The 23629-nt window shown below is 43.2% G+C and overlaps 3 protein-coding genes across 10 annotated transcripts; 2 read left to right on the forward strand and 1 right to left on the reverse strand.

Annotated features, from left to right (window-relative positions):
• Positions 1-1238: 1238 nt before the first annotated feature.
• On the forward strand, positions 1239-4359 carry snapc5 (small nuclear RNA activating complex, polypeptide 5). Of its 2 annotated transcripts, none has more exons than XM_048256722.1 (4): positions 1239-1414; positions 2014-2129; positions 2483-2557; positions 3491-4359. In XM_048256722.1, exons 2-4 carry the CDS (start codon positions 2040-2042, stop codon positions 3707-3709), a joined length of 384 nt encoding a protein of 127 aa, XP_048112679.1. In that variant the 5' UTR covers positions 1239-1414; positions 2014-2039; the 3' UTR covers positions 3710-4359. The 2 variants fall into 2 exon arrangements, with proteins under 2 accessions (XP_048112679.1, XP_048112680.1); XM_048256723.1 differs by lacking the exon at positions 1239-1414 and adding an exon at positions 1426-1582.
• A 1327-nt stretch (positions 4360-5686) lies between these two features.
• lctlb (lactase-like b) lies at positions 5687-16771 on the forward strand. Of its 5 annotated transcripts, none has more exons than XR_007195025.1 (16): positions 5687-5804; positions 6683-6877; positions 7246-7406; positions 7817-7904; positions 8209-8318; positions 8587-8715; positions 9229-9324; positions 9444-9498; positions 9985-10146; positions 11384-11658; positions 12209-12335; positions 12942-13141; positions 13841-13904; positions 14727-14809; positions 16267-16311; positions 16592-16680. XR_007195025.1 is itself a non-coding variant. In XM_048256718.1 (16 exons), exons 2-15 carry the CDS (start codon positions 6751-6753, stop codon positions 16297-16299), a joined length of 1674 nt encoding a protein of 557 aa, XP_048112675.1. In that variant the 5' UTR covers positions 5687-5804; positions 6683-6750; the 3' UTR covers positions 16300-16311; positions 16592-16727. The 5 variants fall into 5 exon arrangements, 4 of the variants coding, with proteins under 4 accessions (XP_048112675.1, XP_048112677.1, XP_048112673.1 ...); XM_048256718.1 differs by having other exon boundaries at positions 14727-14773; positions 16592-16727; XM_048256720.1 differs by having other exon boundaries at positions 14727-14764; positions 16592-16727.
• On the reverse strand, positions 13397-23542 carry zwilch (zwilch kinetochore protein). Of its 3 annotated transcripts, none has more exons than XM_048256715.1 (19): positions 23505-23542; positions 22951-22993; positions 22782-22871; positions 22567-22694; positions 22019-22206; positions 21398-21477; positions 21098-21253; positions 20776-20847; positions 20510-20603; positions 20200-20252; positions 19991-20111; positions 19754-19833; positions 19286-19442; positions 18168-18196; positions 17899-18035; positions 17674-17769; positions 17367-17482; positions 17143-17242; positions 13397-13522 (listed from the first exon to the last, which is right to left on the reverse strand). In XM_048256715.1, the coding sequence occupies exons 3-18, from the start codon at positions 22836-22838 to the stop codon at positions 17154-17156; spliced, it is 1653 nt and encodes a 550-aa protein (XP_048112672.1). In that variant the 5' UTR covers positions 22839-22871; positions 22951-22993; positions 23505-23542; the 3' UTR covers positions 13397-13522; positions 17143-17153. The 3 variants fall into 3 exon arrangements, with proteins under 3 accessions (XP_048112672.1, XP_048112671.1, XP_048112670.1); XM_048256714.1 differs by lacking the exon at positions 23505-23542 and adding an exon at positions 23263-23488 and having other exon boundaries at positions 19991-20108; XM_048256713.1 differs by lacking the exon at positions 23505-23542 and adding an exon at positions 23263-23488.
• Between the last annotated feature and the right edge of the window lie 87 nt (positions 23543-23629).

Consider the following 23629-nt stretch of genomic DNA (forward strand, 5'->3'; position numbering starts at 1 on the left):
GTTGCACCATCTGCCATTTATTTGAGTTTGCACTAAATTAGCTATTTTCTTAATTTGCCCTCTCCCCCTGTGTTTCTGCAAGCATGTTTATGATGGAGGGAGGGGAGGGAAGGGCACGGAGGAGTGCTTTGGCTGGGCTGGGCTGGCTATTTACGCTTCCTACATTTGTTGTGACAGACAGTGTTGTGTGGATTGGGAGAAAGGGATTTTACCTGACAGAAGATGACTTGAGAGAGAAGTTAGAGAGAGAAAGATAGAGAGAGAGAGAGAGAGAGAGAGAGAGAGAGTTTGCAGGATAGTAGGCTACCTCTCTACACATGTGCATCAGCAAGTGTTCCCTTATCCCCTTTCATTTTCTATTAGTGACCCAGGCCACTAATACGAAACATGCAAGAGGAAAGTGCATAAACATTCTTCTCTCTCCCTCTCTCCTCTCTCTTTCTCTGTGTCTTGACAGAGACAAACCTTATAAATATGGCCACTCAGCATTCACTGTTGCCAGAGCTTTGATGAGCTTTTACGTTTTTTGTTTTGTTTTGTTTTACTTACTTTTGATTTAGTCTGCTCACAAGGAAAACAAACTTCTGCCTTCAAGTCATGTTTGAACTTAGTGAAATGACATGTCATCCTGAAACAGAATATCAATCTGCCTTCAAACCGCAAAATAAATTCCTTTTCAAACATGCAAGTGCAACCTCAAAGAATGGTTGACTGTTTTATGAGGAGACTAACGCCATGAAATCCATTTGTTACAAATTAGGCTTCCTGGTTCCTATAAAGCTGGCACCTGCCAGTTCAAAGGTTCTAGATGCAGGTGAGAACAGCAGAGGCAGGTGGGGTGTTGGGTGATTAAAATAAGTTTTGTTGATCATTTTTAATTATGTACTGGTGTATAAACATACATAGGCCTAATGTAACTCACACGAATTGCTATGATTTATTAGCAGTAAAATAAAGATTCAGACAAAAGGGATAACTACACTACACGGCACAGACAATGAAACTGAAATAAGCTGAAACACATTGATTAATAAAGCTAAACATAAAAAATAGTGACTCGTCGGATATGCATATTAGCCTATATATTAGGCCACTGCAGAGAACCAGACCCGTAGGCTACGGCTCTGCACGGAACTATTCCAAGCTCATCACTCAAAGCTCTCTCAAAATTAACCACACGGGGGCGCACAATCTCTCTTTGGCTCTTGGCGAAAAGGAAGAGCGGTTTTCTCAAACAGGAAGTTGGTTGGATGCGCCTAACTTAGGTTTCACTCGTGACGTCTATGCTGCTACCTCCTGTGAAAGTGTGTTGTTTGTACTGCAAGAGTGATGCGATCTCTAAATCTGCCCTTATTTATAACAGTGCAGCTTCGCCAGTCTGTTCACTTTAAGACGTAGTGTACACTTTGTTCACGTACGTATGCAATGAAAATGTATTAATACCATTATCCGTTAAGTGGTGTGGCTAGCTCAGCTAGCTAGCTATCTCAGCAGTAGATAGATAGGCATGTTGACAATGCAGACCTAAGCACGAAACCTTGTGTCGCACACTTGTTCACGTTTGACAGTTTTGGAGTTTGAGGTAATGGCCTTTTATTTGGAGGCAAAACGACACCCAGGCAATGTATGTGTTTGAAATGCTATGCAAAATTATGATCTCCGTAAAATGTGTCTCCTTGATTGTCAAACAGCTGATATCTGACTGACATATTGTGATTATTGGGTGCAAGTCATAGTATTCTTGAGCCCATCAGTGCAACGACGTAAATTAAATGCGTTTTTAACGACCGTTCCCGTCTCTGCATTTCAATCGTTTTGGAATTTACTTCTATGTCAGTAGGCTACATCTCCCCCCTACGCACCACGGGTAGCGTTAGCTGCCCCACACACTGTGATCGAATGTGTGGGCAACGTTACATTAATCACGACTTATCGGTCAAAGACGATCATCGCAGCCGTTTCACAGCGCAACTTTGTGCCGTGTTTTTAATGACAGTGACATTCTTTCTGTAGGAATGCGGTAGGGCCCTCCCGAGACCATGCTTAGCCGTCTGCAGGAGCTGAAGAAGGAAGAGGAGACTCTTCTGAAAATCAAGGGGATGTTGCAAGATCAGCTCAACAGACTCAAGGTAGCACCTGACACCTCATCATAAACGTGCTGCTGTTGCTCTGTACTTCACACACATTTAGTTGTGGTACTATTTAAGGTCTGTAGCCTGCAGGACAAATCTCATGTACTGCCGACTCAGTTGGTTTGTTTGCATGTAGACAAAAGTGCTATACGTTTGTCAAACTTGATACGAACTCCTGGAAGGATCGAGTCTTTTAGCATTCACCACAGGTGTCAGTCAAGCTGACAGATACACTCCTGAAGTGAACTATGACCAATGATGGTGTGTATTGCATCGCATGAGAGCAGTGATGTGTGTGTGTGTGTGTGTGTGTGTGTAAGTACAGTGTAACACAGTCCTCTTCTTTCCAGTTTGAAGAAGGAGCACTGAGATCTCTGATCAACGCCCAGAATGCAGAGTGCACAGAGGAGACAGCCTCAGCCCAGGTGAACACTCCCACTCAATTTCAGTAGAAAATAACTTTAAGTGGGTGCTGTGACTTGTGATTGTAGGCTACTCCCTGGACATTCTTGGTAATTCTTGTGTAACTGAAAATTGTTGTTTCAATAGATTGTCGAAAGCTGTTAATAGCTGTATGTATGTTAACCTGCATTGAGTTAACTGCTTGGTTCAGGCCAGCTGTCAGGAGGGAGGTTTACCTAACATTCATACTGCACAGCTATGAAACAGCTGACTATAACCATTACACTCACCATCCTACTTATTCCCAATCAATGACACAGCACCAATGTAAATTGCATTGTGATGACCGCACAGCTCAGCCCTGCACTCGCCCGGACTCGAACCTGCAACCCGCAGCACCTCAGATTGGGAGTTGAGCATGCTAGCAATTGAGCTAAAACCCCAGGGTGTCATAGCTCTCTCACTAGCGCGAGTCTTAAGGTGTCGAGGTTTACCTAACGATCCTGCACATCTACGGACCAGCTGGCTACCGTTACATAAGCATTAGGCAATTTTGACACCTAAGATATTTATGTGCAGATGCCTCTCACAGGGCATGGGGCAGCCGTGGCCTACTGATTAGCGCTTCGGACTTGTAACCGGAGGGTTGCCGGTTCGAACCCCGGCTGAAGTGTCCTTGAGCAAGGCACCTAACCCCTCACTGCTCCCCGAGCGCCACTGTTGCAGGCAGCTCACTGTGCCGCTGTGCTTCATCTCACTGTGTGTTCACTGTGTGCTGAGTGTGTTTCACTAATTCACAGATTGGGATAAATGCAGAGACCAAATTACCCTCACGGGATCAAAAGAGTATATATACTTATACTATACAGGACATGTGGTCCTTGTGTTGTGTTGGCAGGAACTGTGGGGTTGGTAAGCTGTCCGTTGTTACAGTGGATGTTGTTTCTGTGCTGCAGGTGGAAATTAATCCAGATGACGAGGAAGAAATCAACCAGACAGAACTAGTCCTTGGAGCCCCAATAGATCAGAACATGGAGGAAGAGGAGGAAGAGGATGAGGAGGACGAAAATGAAGATGATGACGAAGATGAGGACGAGGATGGTAACAACGAACTTCAGATGATGCTGGGAGTAGGAGTGGAGGAGGATTACGAGGACGATGAGGACTGTTACTGAGCTGCTCCTGCAAACCTGGATGTGATGTGATGTGATGCACCCCTGGTCTCCATGGTGACGTTTATGCTGTAGGATGTAATCAGTCTGTAATGAGAGTAGCTCGTGAGCTCATTGCTAGGAATCACTGTCCTCACATTGTAACTCAAGCCAAGGCTTTCTAATATCATTGGAGTACATGGAAAGTATTGTGGACTTTGGACAGTTTCATGTGCTATTTAGCCGTCAACGTAAAAAATTAAAGTCCTTTTGGTATAGAATTGCATTCAGCCTGAATGTAAGATGTAAGCTACCTTTATTCAGTGCTTCTGTTCTGACTGGTTTGTAAATATTGGGACTTTTTGAGAGCACGCTTAGGTTCAAAAGGTCTTAGTAAACTAAACACAGCAGCTGGTGTATATATTAAACAAGTTGTGAAAAAACATGTTGTTTTTCTGAGCCACTAAGAGATCATCACTGCTACCTTTGCCTTGAAATGACTATAGGTATGATGGTTTGGATATCATAAAGGAACTGAGCACAAAAGAGAAGACATGGAATTATTTTGATGTTTACATTCTTTTGAAACCACATTGTCACTTTAGAGATTGTACATTTTGTTAATGTGACGGTAAAGAAACAGAATATGTTCAATAAATGCGCTTTTGATATTATGCATTGCCATCCTCTCATGTTGACTGGTACAGATTGTAAGAGTGGTGTGGAGTATGTTGGGAAATGGAGGCTGATGGTACTCTCTTCACCATGGTGCTAAATAGCAAAACTGCATCAATCATCTATGTAAAATGGAGGCTGCAAACAGCTTAGCGACATCAACATCTGATCCCAGAGACACAGTAAAGCTGTGGAATACAGTAGTGACTCCTACGAGAATCCACACACAGGACTCCTGTGTGCTCTGGCATGGGTTCAGCATTGATATGCTAAACTGCGGTCACCGTTAGAGCACGGCTCCTTTATCCAGACCCAACCGAATGATGCCCTCCCTGCTGGGCAGTGCCCATGCCAAACACCCCTGTAGCCCCCACCATGCCATGTGCCCTATCTCCACCCAGGTCCAGCAGTTCAGCACTTTCCAAAAGGTCCAAAAACAATGCTGCGGCGCTGGACAAAGCACTCAGAGACCACTCTGGACATGGGTGGCGCCACACACTGACCCTAACAATGGGGAGGTCATTGATGGATATATACAGCTTTGCATGTGTGCTGGTGCCCATGGAGATGGACAGAGGTGCTCCAGCAACAGCATCCTTCCTCAGTCCCGTCTCTGTGTCTGGGACGCCAGGACAAGGTGGGCCACGTCTCTCTCTCATAGCTCCACAGGAACTTTACCGTATGACCATCTAGTGTTGACTTATGAACTTAATAATAAGTTAAGTATAATCAGTAACAAGTTCATAATAATTTCTTGGTCTTGGTTGCATTGTATGATGCACCCAAAATTTCATATAAGAGTAAAAGAATTTACTTAGTTATTTCATAAACTTCACTAATTAAACATTATGTTTAATATTTTTCCCAGTGCTATGTAATATATTCAATTGTGTAATATCTCTTCACAGAATTAGCTGAGTGGACCATAAACAAGGAACAGGTAGAGTATGTCTGTAATTATGATTTTGAAATAAATGTCCCAGTTGTATTTGTTGACAAATCCCTCATGTGGACCTGATGCCAGGTGCAGTTTGAAAGACCAGGTAGCCTATCCTCTGCACCGCATAATCCTTTTCAACTGGTCACGCTCATTGTCACATTCAACACAATCACCTATCAGAACCCCGCAACATTAACTTTGCTTACCGCGTCAAACCTGCGTTTGTAAGAGATCTGTCCACCTTTGCAAAATGAGCTCACAGTCCATTTACCTTCAATGGGAGGGCATTTTGGTGTGGATTGGGGGTCACGAGATACCCACCCCCACCCCATCGTTGTCCACCCCTGACTCTGAATAGAGCTCTGGATGCTTCCATGCGGTGAGGCGAGAGCAGGTGCTGTAGTCTCTGCACTGTGGAGCCAGAGAGGTGGATGAGCTGTTTGGCTGGACTATTTTCTCACATTTAATGACATTTGTCACCGGAGCCAATGCAGATTCTGTGAGGTAGGTCTGATGTCCAATTAAAAAGTCTTGTGGAATTGGGAAAATTAGCTGTTTGTGCATGCAAATTTGTTTGTTTTTTAGTGTCAAAATGATGGCTAAGGCAAAATGATAGTAAAATGTATGAAGCATGCAAGTTATTAAGTATGTAAAGTATTTTTCTTTATTGCCAAAGATACCTCATCGGCACACAGTTCCTACGGGGAAAAGTTCTGTATGCACATAAGAAAGTTCAGGCAATTTGTGTCTGTACATTGGGCCTTCTATGATATAAATGTAACTTTACGACTAAAGAAACGTTTACTGTATATTTCCATTTACAGTAGTGATTTGTTCTCATGTTTGTCCACTGGAAACCCCAGCCAGTTCAGCTGTGTCCGGTCTCTGTCCAGTAGCGGTTTCACCCTGTCCTGTCTTTGGGCTGTGTTGTCGTTGCATAGCAGGTAGAGCAGCAGTGGGGTGGCCCGTTTTGATTTTGTGTTCAGGTGAAAGTTATGTTTGGAACAGAAATACTTCAGATCTTTCATGCACCTCGCCATGGCACACAGGCCAGACATTTCTGCATGTGGTCAGAACTGGTTAGACAGGATTTGGTCAGACAAGGACTATCAAGAATAGCGCTGATGACTAAAGTGATGAATAATGAACATGATTGTAGATGGATAAGATGGTGTAAGTAATCCTAAAAGAATGACATGTGTACACTGCACAGTGCAGCTTCCCTTAATAACTTGTCTATGTTGTCTGCCATTTTGGAATAAGGCTATTAAGATATTATCTTTGACTTGTTACGCTGTCTTTCACCTGTTATTTTTGGAGGCTATATTTTGGGGCTATAAAGATTTCTCCCTTTGATGTCATCTCTTTTCACCTGTGCCCAGTTGTGTGTGACGCCACCGAGGGAGAGTGAGTGTGCCCGTGACCGTGCCAATCGCTGAGGAGGACTACCATGCTGCCCCGTAGTGCAGTGACCACTTGCCATGTGCTTGTGCTGGTGCTGTGTCTGTCTGCGGCTGAGGACTTCGACTGGACAAAGAACGAGCGCGGCTCCTTCTATTATGGCACTTTTCCAAGTGGTAATGTAACTCCGACTGGGCTAGCACTGAATGAGACACTCTGGCACAGGTTCTGTACCTCTGCCATTTAAGAACATTCAATTATAGCCTCTCAAAGTTTCAAAGATGTCAATTGTTTAGAATGGGCAGTTGGACAGCTTCACAGTTATTGTTCTTCTTTAAAAAAAATTTTTGTTAACACCACTCACAAATATCTTGTTTTTTGTTAACACCACACAAATATCTTGTTTTTTGTTTACATGCAGAATATTTGCTGTGAAATGTATTGCTAGATTGGTAGACATCGTAATAGTCTTGTTCAGGCCATCCCTAAGCCCCTGATTGATTTCACTTGGCGTATACCTAAGGGGCTTGTTTTAATTGGTCAGGATTTTCGTGGGGTGCCGGCAGTTCAGCCTATCAGACCGAAGGAGCCTGGGACAAAGATGGAAAAGGACTGAGTATCTGGGATGTGTTCACCCACAAGAAGGGAAAGATCTTCCTCAACGACACTGGAGACTCTTCCTGTGAGGGTTACTTCAAGTTCAGGGTAGGTGGAGGGAGCCTAATCAGCCCAAAAGCCACATTCTTCTAAATTCTTAATTTATTTATCATTATTGACTGATGGTGTAGAAACCCTGATCGGTTATTTGTTTATTAGATGTGCAATGTAACACACATGTAAATAGATTCAAGTTATTTGCCATAAACATTATCTTTTAACTAATAATGTAGTGTTTATATACTGTAAGTCGGTTTGGACAAAAGCGCCTGCCAAATACCGTGAACATAAATAAACATAAACAAAGTAAACAAATGTATGTTTGAAACTGACAAATTCCTGAAACTGTTCCCACTCAGCCACTACTGCTCACACCAACGACCTGTGAACAACCAGTTTGTCACCCAATCAGATTTCTGCCTCCACTATAACCCCGCCTCTGTTCCGGCCCCACGCAGGATGATGTTGCGCTGATGAAGGAACTGAAGCTGAACCACTACCGTTTCTCCATCTCCTGGCCCAGGCTCATCCCCACCGGCATCAAGTGTATGCGTCCACACTCATCCTCTGGATCTGAGTACACTGACTCGTATTTGAGTTTTAAATACATAATCCCATTACATGTATCCTGTCACTACCCAACGCTGGTTGTACAGTGATATTACAATTAGTGCACTAAAAAGGCCATTTCAGGTGCTTTGGACATGGCCCATTGTGGTCACTGGTTTAAATAAGAGTAGTATCCTTTTTATCCACTCAGTATGCGTACCTGTTTATCTCTATAGGACTACTGGTAAAATACTGTTTTGACTATGAATACCATACTACATGTACATCTCTGTCTATGCAGCGGACCATGTGAATGAGAAAGGAATCAAGTACTACGAGAACCTCATAGACACTCTGCTGGAGAATCAGATCACTCCCATTGTGACCCTCTACCACTGGGACCTGCCACAGGTGCATACGCACACTACATGTGTCTCTCAGAGATCTCAAAGTTCACATCCACATTTCTGTTGATGCAGTACGGGGCGGTGCTAGAAACATGGGAGCATCCCAATACTACTACTGTTGGCCTTTATGTTCTATTCCTGCCAGTACAGGGCCCTTGGAATCCTACTTTCCATCTGCCATAAAGCTCCCTCAAATATGGTGTAGAATGCACAATCTCAAGTGTTATAAAGTCAAAGTATTTCTGTTTTCTCACTAATCTCTTGGATTGTAGGTGTTGCAGGAGAAATATGGTGGATGGCAGAACATCAGTATGGTGAACTACTTCAATGACTTTGCCAATCTCTGTTTCGAGAGATTTGGAAACAGAGTTAAATACTGGATAACATTCAACAATCCATGGGTACGCATACCTGCTCAATTACATTACCACACTCCATGGGTATGCATACCTGCTCAATTACATTACAACACTCCATGGGTATGCATACCTGCTCAATTACATTACAACACTACCAGTGCAAATACAACTGTAGAAATAACTCAATCCATGGGTATGCATACCTGTTCAATTACACTACAACACTATCCATGGGTACGCATACCTGTTCAATTGCATTGCAACACTATCAGTGCAAACACAACTGTAGAAATAACTCAATCCATGGGTACGCATACCTGTTCAATTACATTACAACACTATCAGTGCAAATATAAACGTAGAAATAACCCATCATGGTTGGGCTGTTATGGCTTGGTCATTTAAATCTTACAAAACTGATATGTTTTGGTTTTAAGCCTTTGTCAGGTAGTTAAAAACAAGAGTGCTTGGAGTACCCTATGAGTAACTAATCCAAACACACACACACGCCCTGACTGGTCATTGCTTGTCCTGTTTCCTGTGTTGTCTGGGCAGTCTGTGGCGGTGGAGGGCTATGAGACAGGAGAGCATGCTCCAGGCATGAAGCTGAGAGGCACTGGGGCCTACAGGGCTGCCCATCACATCATCAAGGTCAGAGGTCATCACCAAGGTCACAGATGCATCTTGATTTCATCTTTTCTCTGGACTAAAACCTGTTGTTTCCTAAATCAATAGCTGTGCTGACATTTCCACCCTTTCCTCCCTCCCAGGCCCATGCTAAGGTCTGGCACACCTATGACTCTCTATGGAGAAGCAAACAGAAAGGTAATGGACAGTGGCCAATAAGGTCCAAATTGCTCACCATAATTCCAGCACCTATAAAAATGATTTTGTAGCAAGAAAAATAGACTGGCATTAAAGCCGGAGCTGCATCAGAGTCTTTTTTCAGTAATGGCAAAAGGCGACTTTTTTATGCTTTTTGACATTTGTCAAGTGGATAGTTTTTGTGACATAACAATAAAACATGGAGCTCTAGCTGGGCTGCTGGTCCACTTCTACGTTTTTGCTCTATACCCAAGTAATTAGGTCAGAGAAACATGCATTTGGCTTTTGATGATGCTCCATAATTTGCAAGAATGTAGCAGGAAATGATGGACCCCTTCTCTCTAAAATCTCTTAACTTTGTAGTGTACATCCACACTGTCAGGAGTAGCTCTGTGTAACTCCAGTAAGTGGCTCATACTAACACGAGTCTGTTGTTCTCTGTGTATGTATGTACTCATGGCTTGTGCCTCTGGCTCTGTCTGCCAGGTATGGTGGGCATCTCTCTGGCTGGGGACTGGGGCGAGCCGGTGGACATGACCAACCAGAAGGACATCGAGGCAGCAGAGCGATATGTCCAGTTCTACATGGGCTGGTTTGCCACACCCATCTTCCATGGGGACTACCCTCAAGTAATGAAGGACTTTGTTGGTAAGAATGGTAGAACTAATCTACATGAACAGCAAATGACAACAAATGAATTGGGTCCTACTGGATATATTGTGACTGACGAGTTTTCCTTTCTCATGTCAGCCTCCTCTGCCTCCCACATGTTCCTGACAGAAAATAGCAACCTCCTTAGGAATGGATCCTGACCTAGTCTGGCATTGACCCACTCTAGATTAGGCTGGGACAGACTCTATTGACCCACTCTAGATTAGGCTGGGACAGACTGATGGCATTGACCCACTCTAGATTAGGCTGGGACAGACTCCATTGACCCACTCTAGATTAGGCTGGGACAGACTGATGGTTATTCACAAGTTCTCAAGAAATGTTAATTTGCAGTGTATTTGTATAGTTCTAACACATTTGATTAAAAGTATGAAAAGCATTTGGCACGCAGTAAATTAATCGAAGAACATAAACTTCTATTAAAACTTGCACTACCACTTGTAAATAGATAAATAAATGTTAAAGGAACCATATTTAAGAAATGTATTTCAATTAATCATAAAATGGCCCTGATATGTCACTAGACATTAAGAAATCAGGTTCATTTCAAATACTTATATCACTGGGGGCAGCCGTGGCCTACTAGTTAGCGCTTCAGACTTGTAACCGGAGGGTTGCCGGTTCGAACCCCGACCAGTAGGCACGGCTGAAGTGCCCTTGAGCAAGGCACCTAACCCCTCACTGCTACCCGGCCGTTGTTGTTGCAGGCAGCTCACTGCGCCCGGATTAGTGTGTGCTTCACCTCACTGTGTGTTCACTGTGTGCTGAGTGTGTTTCACTAATTCACGGATTGGGATAAATGCAGAGACCAAATTTCCCTCACGGGATCAAAAGAGTATATATACTTATATACTTATACTATACTGGATCAAAAGAGTATATATACTTATATACTTATACTGACAACGGTAGTCCGGCCAGTATATTGTCATTTCAAAAGTGAAGTTGCAGCCCTCAACTGATGTTGATGTTGTGTTTTGTCATGTTGTGTTTTGGCCTGATCCGCCACCCTCCACCTATCTAGTAATCACAAAGTCAGTAGTGTTTCGGCATCCGGGTAGGCAACCTCGAGTCGAGGGGGAGGGGATACACCGTTCTACAGCAATTTGAAAGTGACTGCAGTACCAGTTTTGGCCACAATCTTACATATGGTTCCTTTAACATGTGCAATATGTAAGTGTAAATGCCATGAATGCGTCCGTGTGTCCTGCAGGTCGTAAGAGTGCACAGCAGGGCCTGGGCACGTCCCGTCTGCCCACGTTCTCGTCCCAGGAGAAGAGCTATGTGAAGGGCACCTGTGACTTCTTGGGCGTCGGCCATTTCACCACGCGTTACATCACCCATAAGACGTACCCGGCGGGCCGTGGCAGCACTTTCTTCACTGACCGCGACGTGGCCGAACTGGTGGACCCCCGCTGGCCGGATCCTGGCTCCGAATGGCTCTACGCCGTGCCCTGGGGATTCCGCAGGCTCCTCAACTTCATTAAGGTGGGAGAGTTAGCACCCAAGGGTGTCAGTTTATCAAACTGCTTTGTTTTCTTTCAGGATTTTCTTATTCCTTGAGTTTACTGGTTATGGTATGGAAGTAAGTTAAAGTAAAAAAAAGTCGAATTAAAACTGGTTTAACATGTATTTAAACCCCCCAGTTTTGAGTTATGGCATCTGTTGTCTTATGTATAGGTTGTTGAGGTATTAAGTATTTAGTGTTGTTGTATGTATAGGTTGTTGAGGTATTAAGTATTTAGTGTTGTCTTCTGTATAGGTTATTGAGGTATTAAGTATTTAGGTTGCAGTAGTATAGTTTCAATATGTACAGTCCATATGCCTTAAATTGCTTAACATCAAAATGTACAATTCCTAAATCCACTGCTGATAATAATCGCTGGCCAAGTGTACATATGAGTGAAGTTGTTCTCTGTTCCCTGATTAGACTCTGCATGGGAACCCAATGATCTATCAAGTTGTTCTCCATTCCCTGATTATACTCAGTATGGGAACCCAATGATCTACATCAAGTTGTTCTGTGTTCCCTGATTAGACTCAGTATGGGAACCCAATGATCTACATCACAGAGAACGGCGTATCTGAGAAGATGCAGTGCACAGAGCTGTGTGATAACTGGAGGATCCAGTACATGAAGGACTACACCAACGAGATGCTGAAGGGTCAGTGCCGCTCAAATCACCCCATTATTGTCCACTGACCACAACACAGAAAACTCTTTCAGCACTTGGATATGCAGTTAAACATTCTCAAAAACTGAAATTATTTATTCGCACCATTGTTCTCTATAATATACCTTACTATTGGGATTGTTCCCATTATCTTGGTCACTGGCCCCAAAGGGTGCATGGCTTCAGTTGAAGCACCTCCATAGGGTGTAACACCTGTGCTTACATAAATAATTGGGCACCTCCATAGGGTTTAACACCTGAGCTTACATAAATAATTGGGCACCTCTATAGGGTTGAACACCTGAGCTTACATAGGTAATTGGGCAGTCTATGCTTTGTCTCACCATGGCATAGTTATGTGCGTCACATGTGGCTCACCAAAGAGCAACATATTGCCAAGGAGTGAAGCAATCTTTGTTGGTTAATCCTGCAATATGCAATTCCCAACTGGTCCCGATCAGGTAATAGGTTGAGTCACTTATGTGGCTAGGGGATAAAAAGTGGCCTTTAAAACACATTCGGATCACTTTGTGTCCAATGTATGATAGTCTTAATATCTCCAGTGAGATTCTCTGTCCTCTCCTCTCGCACGTCCAGCGATCAAAGATGGGGTGGACGTTAAGGGCTACACGGCCTGGTCTCTACTGGACAAGTTTGAGTGGGACGAGGGGTACTCGGAGAGGTTCGGCCTGTACTACGTGGACTTCAAGAACAAGAACAAGCCCCGGTACCCCAAAGCCTCAGTGCAGTTCTACAAGAACATCATCAACGCCAATGGCTTTCCCAGTCAGAGAGAGGTAAGGGCCTCTACCGCCTGGTTCTCATGCACCAATCAATTCAAACCAATTGAATCACAACGCGCCCCATTAACAATAGACCATGAGACAGATAGATAGATTATTTGAAATTTCAGGCTATGGTATGTTTATTTTTTCTTCACACAGGATGTTAGTGTGCCGTGGGACATTTTAAGTGTCAAAAGTGTGCCGTGGCACAAAAAAGGTTGAAAAACACTGCCTTAAAAGACCAGACATGAACAGCATACAAACATGTAGTTCTGCAACATTAAAAAAGACATTTATTACATAGATATAATAACAGACAAGACACTTTGTACACAGAAGAAATATGATGCTATAACTCAACTCTTGTAGAGGAAAACATCTTACACGGGACATCTGCAAAAGAAAAAGATTTATCATTAGCAAATGATTAAGGTTGCAAAATACATCATGTTATTCCCCTTAGGCATCCGTAATGGCAGGTTATATAACACTGACATGTGCAAGAAGCATGTAGTCGATCACATTTCCATCTGCTAAACAAATGACAAGGATATACATTAGCTATACAGCAGAGATTCTGCCATGGCTAGAAGCCTTACACATTTCTGGCACTTGTGGTAGTTATGTTTTTGTACAGTTTCTGTCAAATAAACAAACAAATCACTAAAAGTAAACAAGAAACTCATGTCCATGTCGCACTGCCCCCATCAGGTAGAGAACTGGAAGAGGAAGTCTACAGATACCTGCTCTTCTAGCAACCAACTTCTAGCTGCAGGTCAGTGACAAGAATCACCCATTTGCACACACACACAAACACACATTACTAGCTGGGGCAAACAAAAAAAGATTCTTCCTCTTATGTCACTTACCTAAATTATGTTCTCAAAAAGTATGTGACTAAATTCTACACAGAGCACATATTAGATTTGTATTGAGGCCACGTTGAGACCCATTATTGCCATGCATGCCATAGACAAGACCAAAACGAGATTGAAAATGCAGTTGGAAGTGTCAAACCCTCTTTTGAAACATCAGAGCTTCATTTAGTTCAATTGGAAGTGTCAAACCCTCCTTTGAAAACATCAGCTTCATTTAGTTCTGACATGATGTAAGTGTTACTTGAATTCTGACATTAACTAGTATTCATCTATAGCCAGAAATCAATAATACATTTAAGGGGGTGTCACGTATGGGGAATTTTGTATTGATACAGCAGTATTGCTCCAAACATCCCATACCAATACATATTTGAAGCCCTCTCTCTCCACTGTGTGTGCATAAACTTTGATTAAGTGATTCCGATTCAGTTGATCAACTGAGTAACCAACATCCGCTTAGTTGACCTGGTTGTGAGAGGCTTCAATATGTTAGAGGCTGTGCGTTGCTTTGAGCAAGACAGAAACTATTTTCTTGGGGTCCACTCTGAGGTTAACCAATTCTGAAGGAGACACAGAGAGAGAGAGAGAAGGAAGGAGGGAGGGAGGGAGGGATGGAGTAAGAGAGAGAGAGAGGCGGTCTGAGAGACAGCTAGAGACTGGCGTTATAACAGACTTTCAGAAAAACCTCTAACAGGATTTTTCTTTGTTTGCCCCTCCAGCTAGAAGAAAGTCCAAGGCAAATAAGGAACATGCAGAGGTGCCAAAGGTTTGGCCTGTGCATGATGAGGTTTAGACTCTAGGGGTACATTTATGCATTTATGAAGTGCATTCCTCTCTGGCTTTGGCTTCTGCTGCTAACAGGCTCGCTGTGTGGTCTGGAATGACTCAGTCCTTTGGGATGGGATGGGGGTTTGGGGAAATAATGGGATGGGTTAGAATTAGCTGAGGGAGTGTCCAGAAGTGTCCAGACCATCTCCCATCATTTGTTAGCTCTCACTCTGTCGCCTCACCTTATGATGATGGACGTTATTTTATATATTATGTATAAAAAACAAGTAATAGTTACTATTATAATTAGGCTAATGATTTGTCTGCCACTGACTGTAACATTCAAACCAAATAAAACTAAAAAATATATATATATAATTACTTAGCCTGGGTTTTCCCCATGTTGCCTTGCTCGTGATTTGTCTGACGTTAGCCAGGCTAATAATTACTTATAATTACTTTTATGGGTGTCGTAAAACTGTGTGTGGGAGTGTGATAGGGAAGTGGTTTAGGACTAAAGTGAGTGGGGCCCTTAGGGTCAGGACAGGTCATTAACAGTACTGGTTTAGGACTAAAGTGAGTGGGCCATTAGGGTCTGGACAGGTCATTAACAGTACTGGTTTAGGACTAAAGTGAGTGGGCCCTTTGGGCCTGGACAGGTCATTAACAGTACTGGTTTAATGCTGCGCGGCTGTTAGAATCCTATCCCTACTGAGGAGCCAAGTCATTCTGCTGTGCTGCTGCTAATGATGTTTGTGTGTGTGTCTGTGTGTTGTTCTGTTGGCATTTCTACAACGCTGCTTTGCTGTGGCTTGGTGATTTTCATCTCCAGCGACTCGTTTTAACACTTAACTCTTTGAGGGCTGCTTCTGTTGTTGTTGCCGTTTTAAATTTAAGGCCGCTTCAGCATATAGCTGCTTCTTCCAATACTCCAAACCGCAATTCCCAGAACCCTCAGCCTTACCATACCACAACATTTCACAGAAGGTTATGAGCAGGATGCTAAGCAACCTGTGGCTTCGCTACAAAACAGATTGGAAACTCATTTACTCTTTTGCAGGCAGAGAACCCACCCACGCACTCACACACTCACACACCCACAAAAACTGTCATCTGCATTGCGGTGAATGGACCAAAACTAATAGCCAATGTTCAGGCCATTTCAAAATTAGAGGATAGTTCATAACAGGAGTACATTTCCCAGATTCCTGCTACATTTAAGCTGCTATTGACACAGAAGGCTTCACAGCTTGAATCCATAACACCCCCCTCTCTTCTCTAACAAACACACACACACACACACACTGCACGCACACACACAGATCTACCACCTCATCTCCTAATGCTGTTGGCTAAAAGCAAGCTCAAGTGCGCACGCTACAGTACTTCCTGGCTTGCCAAGGGAAGTGTTGTGCCAGTCCTCAAAGGGTTAATGTGTCGTGCCACACACACACACACCTCTAAGACTTTGTCTCTCGTTCTCTTCATCAGAGGCACAACGGAGCACGGCTGCCAATATACTAAGACTTATTCATGGTAAGCCACCAGCCTGACAAATCTTTCCCCTTCAAACACCCCTCCGTGCTTTTGAAGGACATCAGTGATTATTAACCCTTTTGAAGGACATCAGTGATTATTAACCCTTTGAGAGCTCAAAGGCTCAACTTTGTGCTTAAGCAGTTGGCAATTTCTTTGTTTGCTTCATAAAAACACAAAGATAAAATGTACGTTTTCCTCAGGGCACAGGGATACTCTACTAACCTGTGTGTGTGTGTGTATATGTGTTTGTGTGTGTTTGGCTATGTGTGTGTTTCAGATCCCCTGACCAGTCACATGGAGATGGTCACAGAGATTGTCGTCCCCACTGTGTGCACTCTCTGCATCCTGCTCGGTGCAGTCTTCCTCATGTTCCTGCTGCGCAGACGCAACTGAGCAAGCACACACACACATATAATCATGTCAGATATCTAAGACTGGCACTTTTCACTTGCCACATACACACCAGTGCCAGTCACACATTTGGCTGTCCACAGAGGACCGGAATGCTGTTTTTTTTTTTTACTAAGCTACAGGATGTGAATGCCATGCCGATGGTTGCTAGGTACCCCACACAAAGTGTTAACTAATACACACTGCACAGCTGGGACTTCTTCACTTCCCTTCTTCTGCAGACAGTGGGGAGGACACTTGTGATTACCAAGGGTTGGATTTTGAATAAATATTTTGAACAGACTCCCAGTTTTTATACTTTTGCGGACAAAAAGGTTAACGTTTCTCCATGAACATTTTTTCCACAAAGAAATTGTTAAGTCTCCAAATGAATGACCTGGCAAACCTGGGAAGTGATTTGAAGCTTAGGTGACTCACCTGTGAGGACTTTAGATGAAGTTTATCAGGCTGTGGGTCACCAAGGTGCTGAAGAAGGCAGTGTCCTCCTTTTCCCCATTTACGGTAGTCTTATTAAAATCTACCTCACAGGGGAAAAAACACTCTTAGAGTATATTGTGTATTTAATAAACTAGTATTTAGTTAAGCATTTAGCAGAGTTAACCCATTGAATGTGCGGAGGATGGCTGGAACTCTAGTCTCACCTGCAGAGAAGGTCACGTGATCCACCAGGGGCTGATCGCTCAGGTGAAAGGAGGTTCTGACCTCTCGAGAGCCCTGACCACTGAAGACCTCCACCCCCCACACTATGGGCTCCTCCCTACGACACACACACACACACACACACGCACAAATATGCAAAAACACAAAATCAACATAAGAACATACATCCATGTTGAACATTTACAAGCATATAAGCTATCACATATATGTATATGTATATATGTATATGTAAACATTTCCAGCTAACAATCCCTGAATGTAAATAATGAACTCGATGGGAAGTCTTACTTCTGGTAAAAATTGCTGATCATGACAGGTCTGATTTGCATCTGAAATATGTGTTCTTCGTCGTAAGGGCTTGTTTTATAGTACTTTAGGCAGGATCTGAAACAAAGAATCACAGTAACACTACATTAAAAAAAACACATACAAAAATAATGAATGTAAAATAGGGGCTTAAACTCAGAGACACAGACTCACTGGCGCTGCTGTGGATGTGGAAGATCAACTTACTGTATGAATGGAAAGAGGCACTCGTAGTGCAGGTTGAGGAAGGTGCTACAGATCACCAGGATCTCTAGTAGGTGGTGCAGTTTCTTCACTCGGGTTACTTGCTCTTGTAGGTCCACTTCTGTGCTCAGGTAGTAGCTCTGGACATCACAGGAGGGCAGTAAAGATAAGAAGCAGCTCATGTGCAGTACACAATGGTGCTTTTGAGTACTTAATTGAACGTTTTTGTAATCAAATATACAGAAAGAGTAAACATGCAACCAGATCCTCACCAGGTTATTTAGAGTGGTCAGCTCCCTTCCTGAAATAAGACGAGTAAGAGAATAACTGATCCAAACAAGAACAGTGAGGGACAAATCTGACATGCTGTTAAAAAACAATGCTGTATCTTTGAAATATTCTCAAGACATTTTGAAAACAATTGCTAGATGCTATTACCGGTACATTAATTAGTACTGTATGTAGCATTATGTTAAAAGGTTCTATTACATGAATTAGTACTGTATGTAGCATGTTAAAAGGCTTGTTATCCGGCTCCCTCATCTTCATTTGAGGCTGTTGGGTTTCAACTTGCTGACAGGTTCATGTGGGACACAGTGAGGACCCGCCCCCTTCCCCATACACAGTTTTTACATTCATGTTGCGGAGGCGCCACAGTCATCGTTCTTGTTGTCATGGTTTTATGTCCGTCTTGGTGCCACATCACCTCCTAGGCCTTTGGTCATATGGACAATTGGACAACATCAACACGTTCGCCATGATAACGTCCAGTGGTCTTGTAGCCAGTAGACAAGGCAAACGTCAGGGTTTCCATTCAGCTCATTTGCATATTCTATGCGCATTCATGTAAATTTGTCTCAAGAATATTCACATCTGTGGACTTTTCCATCCACTGTATTATGCATATTAAAAATGGACTCTGTCCTAATCGAGGGAAAAGTTCAGTTCAGCTGTGGAATTAAAGGTTGTCTGGGCATACAGGAAGAAATGCAACAAATGTGTGCAGGCTAAATTCTAATTGCGTAATACCTTATTCGAATAGAAAGTTAATCTACCCCCCTCTGGCCAATTCAATTTCTAGGCGCATTAGAAAAATTAATGCACATTTCAAGGGTTTCCAGTCAGGATGCACTCTAGTTTAGCTGATGCTTTTATGCAAAGTAACTTACACATGAAGACACACTCATACTAAATCACAAAAGCAGACCTTATACTAGACAGTAGCCCTGTGCCCTCTATTGCAAGTCACTTTCGTAGTTTTCGTACCCCCTTCACACCATAGCCGCTGGAACCAAGAGGCAGGTTTCAGTAGCGAGCCGAGTGAAAAGTGTTCCTGACCGATGAGGTAACTGATATGGACCCAAGCTGATGGTTGATGATGTAAACTGACCAATGAGGTAGTTGATGTAGTCCTTCCTCATCTTGTCCAGGCCCATCTCCAGCAGCATGTGCACGGGGGTGAGACCAGACAGGGACACATCCTCCATCTGCTGTTTGTACGACTGCAGGATGAGTCTGCCCAGGGAGTTCCTGCTGTTCTTGGGCACCTGCACAGGAGGAGGAGGGGGCGAGAACAAGGCTTTATGAGACTGTCTAAAAAATGTTATAATGTTGAGATAGACACACACACAGACACACACACACACACACACACACACACACACACACACAAGATTAAGATAATGATACGTTAATCTATGCTAGCCATCCTTCCCTCTGTCTGATTCACACTTGCACATCCTCGCCAGCCTTGCCAGCCTCGAAAAACGTCACAAAACTTGTAGAGCAAACAGACTTGAGAAACATCAGGATGAAATGCCACACACTAAATGCCTGGACGACAGACATGGAAACTCACCCCTGGTTTGATCTTGCCATGTTTGACAGCAGAGATAACCATTTTCAGACAATCTATTATGTCCTGGTATGAGGTCACACCTGCAAATGACAATGCCAAGATAGCTATGACCGCATGCTCAAACTTAAACACCACTGATGAGAGAGGGGGAAAACACACCAACTAACTACTCGTGTAAATAATGTTGTAGTAATAGTAAGTAATGGTGTAGTAATGGTAAAGAAAAGAAAGTCTCACTGCTTCTCATCTTGACCCAGAGCTGGTCAGTGAAGTCCAGATCGCCTCTGTCCAGTCCTGCAGAGCCGTAGATGCTAATGCCCTTGTCTGCTGCTGGCATTTCTGTCTTGCCTTCCTTCTGCTTAGGTGGACACAACACAGTGTTAGCTCCACAACCCATCTCATCTCACATGTGTTGGTCAACCTGGTTGCGTCATAAGGTATGTTACCTCAACCACCTTCCCAGTTTGGGCTTGGCCTGTTCTCTCAATGTTCTCCAGCTCTGCAAAGAAAATACCAAATTACAATACATACTGTGTGTGTGTGTGTGTGTGTGTGTGTGTGTGTGTGTGTGTGTGTACACATAGACACAAAATAGTCAGTAAACAACTACAGACATGAAAACAAAACTTGAGAACCCCATTAGAAAGAAGTCTTTGTGGTGGAGTTGTATTTGTTGGTAGTTAAACTGATTTATAATTTGTCCGTGATCAAATCAGCAATCCAACAGACATCATCCACGCATGGCTATGGCAGTACCTTCCACAAGAGCTTTAGTCAGGTCCACGGCTGACCTGGGGTCAGTGGGGTCGGGCCACTCTGCTTCACCTGTCTGGAGCCCCTGGGCTAGAGCCTAACAGGTGAGGGACGAGCGAGCCAAAGCAGTCCGCACAGGTAGCACCGTTAGGGGACGACAAAGGAAAGGGCCACATGTTAGGTGTTGAATTGCAAAAGAAGTGAATTACTGAAGACGGTTCTATTTAGCACCACAGTAAATACAATTGTTTAATTAGTTAAATACTTGCCTCCAGAAACTCCAGTTCCTTGTAGGTTTCATACAAAGGGCTCTTTAGATCTCCGATTGCCAGCTTGATATCCTGGAAATAAAAGGTTGCGCATCTTCTTACAATATTACAAAAATGGCAGAGAAGCTTATTGCTTTTTTATGACACCCCCGAGTTCTGCACATCTAAAGTTGACTGACAGGGGGTTGTTTCCTCAGCATGGATAAAGACAAGTCCTACACTAAAAGAGAAAAAAAAATACACTGAAAAGGTCCCTGGATTAGGCTTAATCCATGTCCGGGACACTGGCCCACAGAGTTTGCCTAGAGCCCGTCCTGCTCACCAAAACGGCCTCGGACGACTGGGGTGGCATCTGAAAGATCTTCTCCACATTACTCCACTTAAAGACAGCAGTGACGCTGCACTGGGACTCGATGACTGTATTCTCCACCACTGTGGAGCCAAACAAGTTGTACTGAGCATAGCCCTTTGTCTCTACCTGAAAACACAGCATACATATTCCAGTTTATTTAAATTAATTTCACATTTCACCACTAGTTTCAAAGAATTTCAATTGTCAATTCAGTTACAACAGGTATTTTGGACAAACATCCTGGAAGAGCTAACATCTGAAATGTCTTACGGCAGATGCACGGTGTCTCTTCTGATGTAACTGCATCAGTTCATCCAAACTGAGAAAAGATGACTTATCTTCAGTTGCCCCTGCACAACATATCACAATGTACATGTCAAAGTTTGATGACCATATTTCCTGCAAAACCATCAGACACTGTGTGAGCAAAGGCATACAGATACAATAGATCTGCAAACAGATACAATTATTGGGGCAGTCGTGGCCTACTGGTTAGGGCTTCGGGCTTGTAACCAGAGGGTTGCCAGTTCAATCCCCGACCAGTAGGAACGGCTGAAGTGCCCTTGAGCAAGGCACCTAACCCCTCACTGCTCCCCTGAGCGCCGCTGTAGCCAGGCACGCTCACTGCTCTGGGTTAGTGTGTGCTTCACCTCACTGGGTGTTCACTGTGTGCTGTGTGTTTCACTAATTCACAGATGGAATAAATGCAGAGACCAAATTCCTTGTATACGCAAGTATACTTGGCCGAGAAACCTGATTTACATTATAAAATATTTGAGGTTTCCACTGTGTGGTAAGGCTGAGTTTTCACAGTGATATTTCCCCTCAACTGTAGTAGGTGAAGAAGAAAACATACCAGCAGAATATGATAACCTAGTCAGAGTGCATTACCTTTACTGCAAACGGTGTACAGCTTGATGGCACTGACTTTGTTGCCTGTAGAGACTGGTTCTGCCCCAAGCCACGTGGTACCTATGGGGTCACTCATGTCACAGCGCACCCAGAGGGGCAGGAGAGGAGAGCACAGGGCACTGGGCATGTTTGGGTTCTGGCTCATGGTGTACCAAGACATCAGCTGCCTGCAAACAGGATTGAAACTTGAATTTCCCCTTGGGGATCAATAAAGTATCTATCTATCTATCTATCTAGGAAGATGAGGAGATCTTGGTGAACAGGCACATTCAAGGAAAGTGCATGAAGATCTCACGGTTCTTGATACATGTCTACATTTGAGACGCATGACTTCCAAAGACTGATTTAAATCTGTACATCTGCAAAATAGCAGATATTTCCAACAGAGATTAAATTCACATCATGCCACTTATACAAGGCATTTGCGGAAATTATTAAATTATGTACTGTAATGCAAGGTATTTCAGATCACCTCAGTGCAATGTTTTCATACATTCACAAAAGCATTTCTAAAGTCAGTATGTTACCTTGCTTTCGTTAGTGATAAAGGTTGAGGACCAATGTCATTTTGTTGTTCACTGGCTTCCTCCTCATTAAGTATGTCCTCACTGGGCAGCGAGTCCTCAGTTTCGTCCCTGTCCTGCGGAAGATGAAGCTGGAAACAGAGATGGTGTTGGTGTCGCTGTCTCATAATCTCAAATAACACAAGAGAGTCAAGAGCCTGGTAAATTACAATGCTCACCTTTTTCCAAACGACGAGGACAGGAAGATTTCCGCAGACTAACTTGTGCAGTGACATTTCATGTTTCACCAAGGATATCTGGATGTCGTCCTATTTCAATAGTTATATAACCATGACCATTTGTATTTTGTATTGCAAAATATACGTGTGAATAATGATTGTTTCTTACCTCGTATAGTAGTTCATCTTCGGCCTTTTCTTGACATAACAATCTTAAATAACAACAACATTCATGTCAGGTATGATTGTAAAAACATTAACGCCTACAACACAGTTAGCCATCGTAGGATACTTGATGTTAGCTAAATCTCACGTTAACCAGTCAGCCAATATTGCTAGTTTGTGTTAACAGATTAGAGTTAACAGTTAAAAATGACTTCTGTATTGCATTTCACAAAATTCTTCATTCCTATTTAACCTTACATTAGGCTATTCTATGAAAGGACGCGAATACGTTACAGATTAAGTTGGCGTTGCTCACTTCAAAGAGGCGACAAAGCGATTGGCATCTTTTAACATTTTAGAACCCATTTCTTCGGACCAAATACCAAGCAAATCTGTTAAATGTGTATGGAGAAGCTAAGATCGCTGATAATGTGTTGCTTGTCTTGTCCAATCTACAACACTACCAGAAAATTTCAACTCTAATTTCCCATAACTTTTTGTTTTTGACATGTCGCGCCAATGACTTTCATCCATACAGTCATTGGTCGGGCCACTTACACGTCATGACGTTTTTGGAAATTCAGCAAGTAGTTCGGTCAAATCTGTGGTTGTCATCCGCCGAAACATTAAATAGTTCATAAGATATAGTCCCTCTTCTTTTTATTTGTTCAGTAATAAGTTAT

Source organism: Alosa alosa, chromosome 11 (genome assembly GCF_017589495.1).
Source record: "Alosa alosa isolate M-15738 ecotype Scorff River chromosome 11, AALO_Geno_1.1, whole genome shotgun sequence".
In the NCBI taxonomy this organism is placed as follows: Eukaryota; Metazoa; Chordata; class Actinopteri; order Clupeiformes; family Clupeidae; genus Alosa; species Alosa alosa.

What these genes read in the sequence shown, in the direction of transcription:
- lctlb (XM_048256716.1), top strand. Translation starts at nt 6,751, where the DNA reads ATGCTGCCCCGTAGTGCAGTGACCACTTGCCATGTGCTTGTGCTGGTG. An exon ending in TTATGGCACTTTTCCAAGTG is followed by an intron (nt 6,878 to 7,245) that starts GTAATGTAACTC and finishes TTAATTGGTCAG; the next exon opens with GATTTTCGTGGGGTGCCGGC. An exon ending in TAACATTCAACAATCCATGG is followed by an intron (nt 8,716 to 9,228) that starts GTACGCATACCT and finishes TTGTCTGGGCAG; the next exon opens with TCTGTGGCGGTGGAGGGCTA.
- zwilch (XM_048256713.1), bottom strand. Translation starts at nt 23,312, where the DNA reads ATGGGTTCTAAAATGTTAAAAGATGCCAATCGCTTTGTCGCCTCTTTG. An exon ending in AGTCGTCCGAGGCCGTTTTG is followed by an intron (nt 20,848 to 21,097) that starts GTGAGCAGGACG and finishes TTTTATTTCCAG; the next exon opens with GATATCAAGCTGGCAATCGG. An exon ending in ATCAGCAATTTTTACCAGAA is followed by an intron (nt 17,483 to 17,673) that starts GTAAGACTTCCC and finishes TGTGTGTCGTAG; the next exon opens with GGAGGAGCCCATAGTGTGGG.
- snapc5 (XM_048256722.1), top strand. Translation starts at nt 2,040, where the DNA reads ATGCTTAGCCGTCTGCAGGAGCTGAAGAAGGAAGAGGAGACTCTTCTG. An exon ending in ATCAGCTCAACAGACTCAAG is followed by an intron (nt 2,130 to 2,482) that starts GTAGCACCTGAC and finishes TCTTCTTTCCAG; the next exon opens with TTTGAAGAAGGAGCACTGAG. An exon ending in AGGAGACAGCCTCAGCCCAG is followed by an intron (nt 2,558 to 3,490) that starts GTGAACACTCCC and finishes TCTGTGCTGCAG; the next exon opens with GTGGAAATTAATCCAGATGA.